This window comes from Hyalella azteca, unplaced genomic scaffold (assembly GCF_000764305.2).
Source record: "Hyalella azteca isolate HAZT.00-mixed unplaced genomic scaffold, Hazt_2.0.2 contig183, whole genome shotgun sequence".
NCBI lineage: Eukaryota > Metazoa > Arthropoda > Malacostraca > Amphipoda > Hyalellidae > Hyalella > Hyalella azteca.
The window spans coordinates 166,093-178,313 of NW_025930542.1; the positions used below are offsets into that span (position 1 = coordinate 166,093).

General features: G+C 36.0%; 1 protein-coding gene across 1 annotated transcript; it reads right to left on the bottom strand.

Moving 5' to 3' along the window:
* Positions 1 to 4,195: 4,195 nt before the first annotated feature.
* On the bottom strand, positions 4,196 to 11,880 carry LOC108666544 (N(G),N(G)-dimethylarginine dimethylaminohydrolase 1). The gene is made up of 7 exons (XM_018153440.1): positions 11,563 to 11,880; positions 9,641 to 9,814; positions 9,128 to 9,230; positions 8,725 to 8,822; positions 8,053 to 8,148; positions 6,169 to 6,297; positions 4,196 to 5,963 (listed from the first exon to the last, which is right to left on the bottom strand). The coding sequence occupies exons 1-7, from the start codon at positions 11,653 to 11,655 to the stop codon at positions 5,832 to 5,834; spliced, it is 825 nt and encodes a 274-aa protein (XP_018008929.1). The 5' UTR covers positions 11,656 to 11,880; the 3' UTR covers positions 4,196 to 5,831.
* Positions 11,881 to 12,221: the final 341 nt, after the last annotated feature.

Sequence of the window (12,221 nt, forward strand, 5' to 3'; positions counted from 1 at the left end):
CTTCGTGATGTGGCGGTCATTGCCACCTTCGATGTTATAATTAGGCCATTGCACGCGAACGAAGAAAGAGAACAGTAACAAATTCATAATATTGACATTGAATTTATAAATTCAATGTAACTTTGAGGTTTAAATTCAGCAGGGTTAGCGCAAAACAGCTGGTGCGATTTCATTCTGAATTTCAGCTAAATTCATTCGAATTCCGAGGCATTGCATAAACATAAGAAAAGGTTTATCAATACAGACTTAGATTGGAGAATTAAATTTGTTTTATATTTCAACCACATTATTGATTTGGCTGCTGCTGTAATTATAAGTCAATGCGTAATCACAAGAAAACGGATTCCGGGATGAAGCATGCAGGCAAACCGACAACATGACGGGGAAAGATTAGACGGTATCACGGCAAGCAGGATCCCAGGAATGACTCAGCAAAAATTATACAAATCCAGTTAATAACCTAAAAATCATAATGATTAACCGTTTACAGCGAGGCTGGCGGGAAACTCTCCCTTTCTTTCAATGTTTTGGCGTCATGGAGCCAGACGCCATTAAATCCAACCGTGATTATATCTGCTGGTGCGACCTGCGTGCAGTCTGATGTTTCAACGCATGCTCGGTGCGCCTTCGTTTAGACGCTGGAGACTCGTACACTGGTCGGCACCTCTTAATTGACACAAAAATCGTTAAAAAAACAAGTGTTAATTAGTGAACAGCTTTGTTGATAGTGAAGAGCATGCGATTTAATGGACAAAAAAGCCGGACGAATAATCGCTAGCAGAAAAGCCCCCATTTCGACGATAATTTCTCATCTTTCTACACTTCGATGTTTTGCGCAAGATGTCCGGCGCAACGCTATCAACGCAGCACCGGTCAATGAATCGCAATAGAAGTTAAAGTTTATCCTTGGTCAACAGGAATAGAATTAGACTTGGTGAGAGGCGAAAAGTTTCAGTTAGAAAACCTCATACAGGTGTGCTTGATGGGGTCTTAAATTCAATCAGAATACATTAGCTTTATTGTCATTAATTGGCTACCGGATTACGGTAATTACGCTCTCAAAATAACAGAAATCTAATATTTCAGGTATTATCAATCCATTAGTTTTTGTATAAAATAAAATTTACTGGAAAAGTGAATTTTTCCAACAATTTTACTTTTATTCATGTCCCCCTCCTCCACAATTGCTAGTACCGTTCTAATGACCGTGAAATAGAGCACAGGTCTGCACCAACCGCCTGTTGGTCACCAGCTCCGCCCACTGCTCGGTATTATACGTCACCTGAAACGCTGCCGTTAACAGGAAGCGTTCAGGTCTGGAATCAGCTGAACACTTGCGAATATGTTGATATTACTACTCAAGGAATAGCTGGTTAATCCAAGACACTAATATATTAACGGTATGATATATCTGCATTCACGGTTGTAATTCGCTCAGTTTATTTTATCTCCCATCCTATTTTCAAAATAGCGCCTCACTGAGAATGCTTTGGCAAAAAATGGCATGCATAATAAAAGAAGAAAGCCATGTTACTTAATTTAATAATAAAGGTAAAATCAAAACAAAAGATGTTACATGTTTACCTCAAACTGTAGATCAAGTCTCTAGGTACAAACAATAGCTGCAAAATCGGCACAGGCGACATGGAATGGAGGTCATACTGTACGTGTACAGCCAGAATATGTGCCATGAAATAACAGTGATATCAAATGCTAAGGTGAGGTCAGGTAAACAGCGACGATAGACAGGAACATCCTTCTATTGTTATGAAAACTATAAACTACATTATTTTCAAGAATAGCTGCAATAACATGGAGGCTTTCAAATTAATTACCTCAAAATAAACATTATTCATGAGCATCGCCTACGCTTGCAAAAAAATCCGAATCGGCGTGATTTTGATTAGCATGGAAGATTGGAAGTACATCCTAAATAACAGCAACAGTTGATTACGCGCTCTAAGTCATTCTGGGTTTGAAAAATAAATCTTAAAGGTCGAACGTCCAAAAGAAACGTCAATAAATTGTTGCTAGCTCAGTAAAATCGCAGGCTGGGCGCTGCAATTCGTTCCTGAGTCAAAAAAATTGCACTATAATTCCTTAAAAGATATCACAAACGTCGTTTCTACATTCTTAAAGTTATATATCAGCAGTTGACGAGAAATACAGTCACATTTAGTGCGATTTAATCCATTTCTAAGGTGATAAAAGGCTAAAATTCCTGGCACATTATTGAATACACGGTAGAAATTGTGATAGATATTGGCAGTGGTAAGATGCAGGTTTCACGCAAGGGAGAGGCAGCGCGATCAGATCAAGTTTGCATTTAAATGAGCCCCTTTTGTCTATGATTTTCGACAGTAACACATGCATCATAGAATATGCTGAATACACGATTGTATTTATGAAAAGTATTACTATATTTGATTGCGAGATAAGCTGTATTTTCTTACGAGAAGCAATGCGACGACTTTCAACAAATTTGATGATGCTGTACCAAGAGTGAGCGGCAGTTGATTTCGATTGAAATATGCAATAGAAAGTATATTATGAACGCTTGCAAGAATCCGCGTAAAGTGACAAATAATGTACGGAATTTTTGCACAATATTTAATCAGTACGAGAATAATTATTCGCGTGAATATTAAAATTTCATATAAAAAAGATTGCAAGGAAATATTTTTTTCGCAAGGACGCGCTAACTGACGTCACATGAGGCTGGTTACAATTTTTTGGATATATATTGATACAGTAGCTAAACGGGCAATTGCGGTCTCACTATCCTAAGAATATCATTGCTAATACCAGCAATAGCACACAAACGATGAAAGTTGTACAAACTATCAAGAGAAAGATCACTAGGAATTCTTGTCGAAAAAGCTACGAGTTAGGTTTGATATGTAGACACTCCTGCTCCAGTCTGAGCGCTTCAGTCTCGTCCGTAAGACTGATAATATCCAACGACGAATTCATCGTGTCCTGGGCCTATATTTTCAAAAAAGATAAGTGATCGTATGATCATCAGCCAATCATTGACGGCCTTTCAAGCAAAATCCACTAATCATAGACAAGAAAATAGAGCGTAAGTACTTACGTTCACTTAGCGAATTTTAAAAGTATGGCCCCTAGAATATTACCTACGTCAACTTGATGAGGTTGACGGACACATAAACTACAACGAGGATCAGGTAAAGGCCAGGATTGGTACTCTCAGTTCAATGCTACATATACCGGTACACAAAATTATTTTGAAATATTAGAAATCCTCACTGCTTTATTAAATTTAAATTGAGGTTTCTTCGTGTTATCTCGAAGATGACGAAATTAAATACGTTTGTGCCGTTACACATTAAAATTCATAATAGTTTCAATCGTACAGGGAATTTAATAAGCATTCGATCATTATTTCAATTCCTTTAGGAGTTTCTCAGGACTAATGATAAATAGTCCTTAATAAATTTTTTGAATTAAAATCGTTCTCCGTATGTATTCCTGCCATGAAAGAGAGGCTACGTTGCAACGATCCGCCCAATGTAGGCATAAGAATGAAATAGAACGGCCCAATGCAAGCAAATTCAAGGCATCTGGTGACTGAGGAACGAATGAACACGCTTTTAATGGCGGTGTCATTTTCCATTCCACCAAAAATCTTACGATTTATCATGACTCTAAACTAACGCAGTCGGGTCACAGCGCATGACAAGCTTTGAATCGGAGAGATGCAAGCAGGGCAACGAAAATATAAGCCTAACACAGATACAGAAAATAACTATATAAATGAAAATATCAATTAACAAGCTGAAAGAAGCATCATTAATTCTTCACCAAGTTCCCCTTAATGACTCAAGAAGTTCATATCGTATTAAATAAAATCTAAAATGATTAGTGAACAAACGCTATTAATAAAATCGAAGCCCCCTTTTATTACCATAGCAAAGCACCAAACAAAACTTAGAGTAAATTTAATTGGTCGTAGCAACACACAGAGAACCCGAAGACCATGGTTGAACTAGTATAAGGTTGACCCATGGGAAGCTCATTTTTGCGGACGTAGTTTGTTGTTCGCCCGTGACGTCACTGATCTCGGTGACGTCACGGACATTAACCAATCACCGAAACCAGTCAACCAATCCGTCATTGGAATGACGGGATTGTTTAAGTTTCTCGATCTCAGTGACATAACAAGAAAGCTGAACTGAAAGGCGGAACTTCTCGTGGGTCAACCTTATATAGTTCAACCATGCCAAAGACATCACGCCTCGACAAAACAGGCGTCAATTAAAGTATATACGTTTTAAATAGAAGTCAAATATTAAAAATATTAAGATTTTGTTTGAGTCTATCAAGATGTTGACTCGCGATAACTTGAGAAGAAATAAACTTTAAGAAATTCGGAGTTATCACTAGACTAGGGTTTCAACCTAATGAGATTCCAATAACTTGCAATAAAATGTAATTTTAGTATCATAATAACTTCCATGAACCTAGCTTGTATAGACACAATAAACATCAAAGCAAGACATGATATGGAATTCCATGTTATGCTAAATTCAAATTCTACTAAAATAAAAATAGATAAAAAATCTGAAGATTGCAAGAAATATTCACATCTTAAACTAAGGACAAATATCATTGCTATGCAAGTAACGAACAAATCCATTTAATGTATTCAATATTATAATCAGCTTCCTCTAAGCTTAATTTATGATTTTCCGTAAAAAAATTTCAACAAAATTATACGCAGCAACGAGGAACCCAGTTCTGACCTGACTAATACATCACAAGTCTATAGTCTACGAAAAAGTCTGGTCCCGATAAAATTACTTCACCTAGCGAAAAGTTTACCTAGATCAATAACTCGTTACACAAGTGGAACAACGTACCGTAAATAAAACGATGGCCAAATTCACGTTCTTTTCATTTTCAGGAAGATGAAGCCGACGCTCTCTCAAGTCAGGAAATGTTGATTATTTGTGTCTACCACTGCGCCCTTCGTGGTCACATGTTTGATAGTAACTCCTTCATGTACCTCTAAAGTAGACCATCTTATACCTGCTGCATCTGATGTACCAGTTAACTTATTACGAACATACGAGCAAGAACCACTGAATCATTATCACTGAAAATCAAATTTAGAAACCATGCAAAACCTTGTTGAAACTTAAGCTGTAATTATTCTCCTTAGGGCACCATAATAATATATTCAGATCTGAAATAATCAATAAATTCAAGATTGCATTGTTTCGTAAAAACTAAAATATTAGTGAAATGATCAGACAGCTCTTCTACCATACCATAATCATAATAAATCCGAGTCTTATTTTAACATTAATTTCAATAAAAATGATGAATAACAACAATATTTAACAGCAACTCAGCCGAATAAATGCAGCAAATGAGCAATTAATAACATTTTCACAAAAGATCAACAGGGAGCAGGAACAGCCAGATACCTAGCCAACCAGGACCAGCATTTTCTTGTCACAATCTTCGACCAAACAAAACGTGTAGTTGCTTTTTGTATTCCCAGACGAGTTTCATCTCATTATAATAAATCGAAGGCAGCATTATAAAACACTTGCAAGTCAAGAGACGCGCTAAAATATGAATTATCCAAGTCAGAAATTATCACATGGCCAAGATGTTCAATTTTTTTTACCAATGGCGATGTCTTGATTGTTCAGGCCCCATTAATTTAACATAAAAAACGCAGCATGGTAGCTAAAATTCTACCCAGCCATAGATTTATATTGAAGATACATGGCATCCATCGAAGAAAACTGGGCCTGTTTGATATGATACGAGCAGATGATGTATGAACGTGAGACAGTTCAGCTAAGTGATCGCAGGTGCTTAGGCTGGCTGACTAGGATGCTGCAACATGTTAGTGACCCGTCAGCTTTCTGCAGTTCGCTGAACTCTAAGCCTCTGAGTTTCAGGTGTCCCAACTTGCTTGTGATGACCTAAAACATGAGTGAATATAAAAATCAAAGCATACACAAAAATATCTCTATAAATAACTAGTTTATGTTATTTCAAGAACAACAAGTAACAAGTAGCAATATGAGAACAAACCAGAATTGTTACACAGTTAAATCAGATTACAAACGGTCGTTTAATATTAACGTTTGCGCTGATGCCAAGCAACAGTACAGCTATGCTTGTCACCTTGGCACTCTCAGGGAGCTCGGACGCAGCGCGGTGCAGCAATGTGCCGTTAGCATAGACGCAGTTGGCCGCACATATGTCGTCCACCGTCACTGTCTTGTAGGTGAAACTCGCGCAGCTCTCGATGCGCTGGAAAAATTATTTTAGGCATATTGTTTGTAATCAATGGATCCGTGTTTTGTGACTTTAGATTAAAATATTAAAGCAACAATATATTCGACTTAAATAAACTCAGGATATAATACAAGCTTCATTTAAGATATGAAAAGTTTAAGATTCACACAAGATAAGCGTACTATTACTTACTCGTGATTATAACTAGCCATGAAATATTCACAAAATCTGCTGTTGTCTGAAGTTCAACCCAATCAATCGAACATCTAAAACTAATATATATCTTTATATATATTCATGCGATTGATGACCAGAGAATTCATTGATTCAAATTATCAGAGAGTGGAACAATTCTTCAGATGACGGTAGAATGGAAGGCAAGTTTCAGGAAGTAGTTTTAGTTTATTAACGACGTTTCGAATGCAGCAAACATTCATTTTCAAGTTACAAAAAACATTAAATATTGAAATTATGGTGGAAATAAGTACATAATATATGTAAATAGGATACAACAGTAAAACTTTTTACTAGGTTTTGAATAACATCGGAGTTATTGGAGTAACACTGTGATTTTGAACAGCCGTTTCTCCTACCCACCAAAGACAAACTCACAACCAGACCTGGGCCCATACTTTCAAAAAAAGTTAAGAGATCGTAAGTTCATCAGCCAATCATTGACGGCCTTTCAAAAGTTAAGAGATCGTAAGTTCATCAGCCAATCATTGACGGCCTTTCAAGCAAAATCCACCAATCATGGACAAGAAAATAGAGCGCAATTACTTACGTTCACTTAGCGAATTTCTAAAGTATGGCTCCATGTCTCAAAGTATTACAAACAAGCAACTTCATCTCAAGATCGTCAATGAATTCAACAGACAACAGGCTTCGTGACACCCTTGAAAACAACGTCAAACTTCGAACTAAATGCAACAATGGCCCTAGCATAAACGCGGAAGTACGGTTTAGTCTATAAATTTTGCTTAGAAGGAAGTTGTAGACTTCTTCATGATTTAACCTACCTACATCGAACAAACTGGAATAATAACCAGGACATTAAGCAGCTCTCATTAGCTTCCATCAAACTGGAAGGCAAGTGAACCACATAAGACAAGCTCACAACCAGACCGTCACTCGCATCATGCTGGAATAACCCACCAGCATCGTCATCAAGCAGTGGACCGACATCAATCAACCGACGATATCTAGTATGTAATCGTTTGTGGTCAAAAATGTATAATTTACGGTTTACCTCATCTCTGTGGATTGGACTCTAGCTATCTATCTCCCAACAACCGTATTTGTCTAAACTTTGAGATAGTTTTCAGAGTGATTTATCGCGTTAAAAATTTTACTGTTGTATCCTGTTTACATATATTATGTAATTATTTCCAAAAATTTTTAAAATATCTAATGCTTCTAGTAACTATGAATGTAAAATGGATGTTTGTTGCATTCAAAACGTGGTTAATAAAATAAACATACTTCCAGAAACATGCCTTTTGATCTACCAACGTCATCTGATGAATTGTTTGACTTTCTGAAAATTAAAATCAACGAATTCTCTGGTCATTAAGAGCCCGTGAATAAACAAGTAAATTTCGCTATCTAATAATAATTTATATACACCAAACATTATTCCTAATTTGCTAATCTCATAAATTAATAAAATACCTATATTTATATATTAAAAGTGAAATTCGTTAGATCGAGATCCAGACAAAGGAAGAAAAGTCATTATCATAGTAAATACTCAAGAAAGGATTTAAATACCTTCAAAACTTCCTGGGCATGCTTATCTTTGGCCACACAGATGACATCAGGTCCTGCCATTGTCAGCAAACTTTTTAAGTGAAGAGCGCCATCAACCTATCAAACATACATAAATAACTCAACATTAAATTTTTTCCTTATAAATATTAGAAAGCAATATAAAAAAATATCAGTGAAGTTCTTCAATTGATATCATTCATAAATTGAATCGACATCAGTCATTTATCAGTCATGATGGCAATAAAGATGGTGTATCAATCATCAATTCTTTTGATGTCAGTAATTTTCATTCAAGCTCTTGCTGTACAAGTGAGATATCTATACCTATTGTAGAGATGAATCAATTCCTTAATACAGTCAGGAAATTTCCTGAACTTCTTTAGTGCCTCCATAATAAAAACAAAATATTAGTGGAAGTCAATTTTGTTTCGCTGAGCATATCCATTAAATTATGTTACAATTTTCAATCATTTAAACAGAATTATTTAATTTGAAAAAATACATGTAAAAATTCTTAATTCCTGTGATTAATTTGTGCTCAATTTCATGTATTGTGGTAAACGTTTTGAAAAGGTACCCCTATTTAACCTCACCCTGTACAACAGCATCAAGAACAAGTGTCTACAATTTAATATTAATTTCAGGAGTAAACAACAACAGTGTTGACATCACCTTCACAGGAGAACATGGGAACTCAGGGAAGGCATTGGCGAGGGCAACAGCCCCAGAGCGGCTGGAGCGCTCAGACAATCCTACAAAAAACTCGCGTCCTGAAACAATTCAGCCATGTTAGGTTTAATTTAATATAAATCAATGGTACACTGACTTAATCTCTTTCCTTCTGATTAAAGAATTGATCAAAAATGAAACCATGTTGATACATATAAAATATTTTACAGAAATGGCCCAGAATTAGGGGACATTGCAATGCTAATAGACAGCTAGAATACAAGTGAGGATAATACAAGATATAGAGGAGAAAAATCCTGAAATTAATTACAAGTTCTAATAAATTTTAAATTGGTTATCACTAATACATGTTGTATAGGTACAAGTGATAAAGCTGCATACTCACCTGTAAATAGAACATCTCCGCCTTCAAGCGTTGCACTTTCATCACTGATCTCCATTACTGGTAGGTTCAGTTCCTTTTGAAGGATGCTCTTCATGTACTTGACCTGAAATTGAAATTAAATATTATACTGATTGAATAAAGCCATGAAATTTGAACATTCAAATTCACCAAATAATGCATAATAAAAGGACGCAACACATTAAATAATTTGCACATAAGAATTACTAATCATAACATGAGGACCTTTTAAATGACATCATACAAAGTTTTGAAATAATAATAGAATTTCTTAATATAATAATATTAAGACAAATTAAAATTATAAAATGATTGCAATTTTCCAATGTTTTGCTTTCATAGCAATTAGGTAGATAGGAGATTTATGATGTGATTTATAATGATAAGAGATAACCTTTACTAAGAGGTTACATATTATAACTTTTATAGGTAAATAAGTAATAGAATCATGAACAAGTATATAAATGCATATCATAATGTGCAAAACCCAGGCACCTCTTGCCTCCGAGAAGGTGGCTGTGGTCTACACAAAAGAGCAATTCCATTGCAGACAACTGCAGTGTCTTCCACAAATGTGCAGTCTGGCTGCTGTTCATCAGCTGGAAGTTCAATCACGTCTAAACCAGCATCACGAAGAGCTTGCACATATGCTTCATGCTGTCTCCGACACTGAAAAAGATTTTCAAAGGGACAAATAAAGGTGAGTTTCCTACAACTGGCTACAAGTCCACCCACAAAACATGACAAAAGAGTGCACTTAAAAGTTTAAGATTACTGCATTTTAGTACAAGTTCACACAAATTACTGGATAAATGTTTTAATTAAAGCCCTAATAAATAATTCTAAAAGTATTTAAAAATTATAAGAAGGTTTTCAAATGTATTGACTTTCAAAATATTATGAGAACTAAACTCCCTTGCCTATAGACTACTTAACCTATCATAATGATTCTTGCCTAGATTTTTCTGTGATAGGACAAACCACTCATTTTTGCCCACAAACCATTTTTTTTAAATTGTCTGTGAAATAGATCTTATAATCTGCAATTTTTAGAATTCTGCCCAATATTCCAGATGGAATCTACAGTAGAGGGAATCTCATAACACCAAAAATGACAGCAAAGCTCAAGTTTTGGCTCAAAAAGTATGTATAATATATGCCACAGTGACAATGGCATTGTTAGCATTGAATATTTAATGCTATCATTTGAAGAATTATCTTAATATTATATTGGAATTAAGTGCATGCTGACCTCCGGTCAATGTTCATGACCTTCAAGTTGGTCATACAAGGTGCATAAAAGCTCTCCTACTAGCATCGAAAAATAAAAAATAAACAGAAACAACATACTAAAACATTTGGCATGGTCACCTTTGCCTTCCCACGATCCCACCCTCCCCTCTCTTGATGCTCCACTCTGCAAGACCTCACTCTTATTATCCTCCTCCACTCACTCATCCTGTACACCTTTCCAATATCTCACACTCACAAGCATAGCCACAGTTGCTCCCTCAGATAGACCCACAATCATTGCCATCCACTCTTTGCTTGTTCTCTCATACCCCACTTTGTTAATCTCACCTCACTCATTCAGAATCACCTCCATCATGATCATAGACTGATGCTCTCTCTCATACACCTCACAATCCATCAACAAGTGCTGAAACTCCAAGATTAAGCCTCAATATTTGAAATTTGCCATTTTTATGCCTTCTGAGTTCTGACTTTAATATTATTTAAAACTTTTACATTCACAAGAGTCACCTGTCACCAATTTAAGTTTGGAAAGCATCTAACTTTAGGGCCATGACTAAAGCTTTCCTGCTAAATCCCGCCATTTCTGGAACCACATGATTACCAACAGATGAATCAGTATATTGACTCCAATTTTATTGTTAACAAAAGTGCATGAAAAATCAGGCCGCAAGATTCTAAATGTATTTAAAATTCGTCATGTTTGAGCTGCAAGATTTCAGAAACAAGTGGGAAAATTCTAATCCTGGTCACCATCACCACACTGAAATACCTATTATTCTCATTTATTCATTTGAAAAACAAAACATAATCTGTCAGGTATTCATCCTATTCCTATAGGCTATATGGCATTTTCATAGCTTGGTATTGCCGTATTGGTATAGTGAGTTTTTATTATTAGTGACTATGGATGATCTGTGCCTCCCTAGTCCCTTCCATAGCAATAAATGATGGCATCATGATTCATGATGATCATGGCATGGCAATGGCCAATGGCATCGCATTGGCATCATTCATGATTAATGGCAATCATGGAACTAGGCTATCCACTATCCAGAATATTTTGCAGCTGAAAAATCTCAACTATTGCAATTTTTATATTAGTTAGAACACTCATATGCATTTCCTGACTTGCCTTTTTTGGCATGCATTTTCTATCTTACCTTTGCAAGGTCAATTGGATTTTCAACTCCAATTGCTTTGTTGATTGAGTCGGGGACCCTACAAACAATAGCGTGCGTAAATCTGGAAGACATTCTACATCCTAACCTTTCTGTAGGTAAAAAGTAACAAATTTACCCTCTATGAGAGACAACAAAATTAACGAATAATATTGCAACTAACAGCGCTCACTATCTCTTAATCTGAATACATCACGCTCGCTCTACGCCTTACCACACCTAACTGATCTGCAATGTTTACATTCCATTCTTGATTTGAGATTTCCAAAAATTGTTGGAAACGTCATTTCAACATGACGGATGACACGCCCGTATGAAGTCGTTTTTTCGTCATTATTTGAAAGCCAACATAAATATTAGACCATTTTCACAGAATATTACTGCTTAACCGATATGAACAAATTCATTTATCGTAGGGAAACTTGAATTGTCGTTGGAACTACCTTACTACCAAGTACCAAGCGGCAAGCTGTTACCTACCATGATAAGATGTGTATTTTGGTCATTCATAACTGTAGTAGGGGGTAGTGCCGTAGTCAGACTGTCAGTAGTGGCTTACATTGGGTCCTGGGAGGATAAAATCAGTTGCGTTTGCCGTGGTAGCACGTGTGTGAATTGCGATCTCTAAACGTCTAAAGTAA

What these genes read in the sequence shown, in the direction of transcription:
- LOC108666544 (XM_018153440.1), bottom strand. Translation starts at nt 11,655, where the DNA reads ATGTCTTCCAGATTTACGCACGCTATTGTTTGTAGGGTCCCCGACTCA. An exon ending in TCCCATGTTCTCCTGTGAAG is followed by an intron (nt 8,149 to 8,724) that starts GTGATGTCAACA and finishes TATGTTTGATAG; the next exon opens with GTTGATGGCGCTCTTCACTT. An exon ending in AGCTCCCTGAGAGTGCCAAG is followed by an intron (nt 5,964 to 6,168) that starts GTGACAAGCATA and finishes CTCATGTTTTAG; the next exon opens with GTCATCACAAGCAAGTTGGG.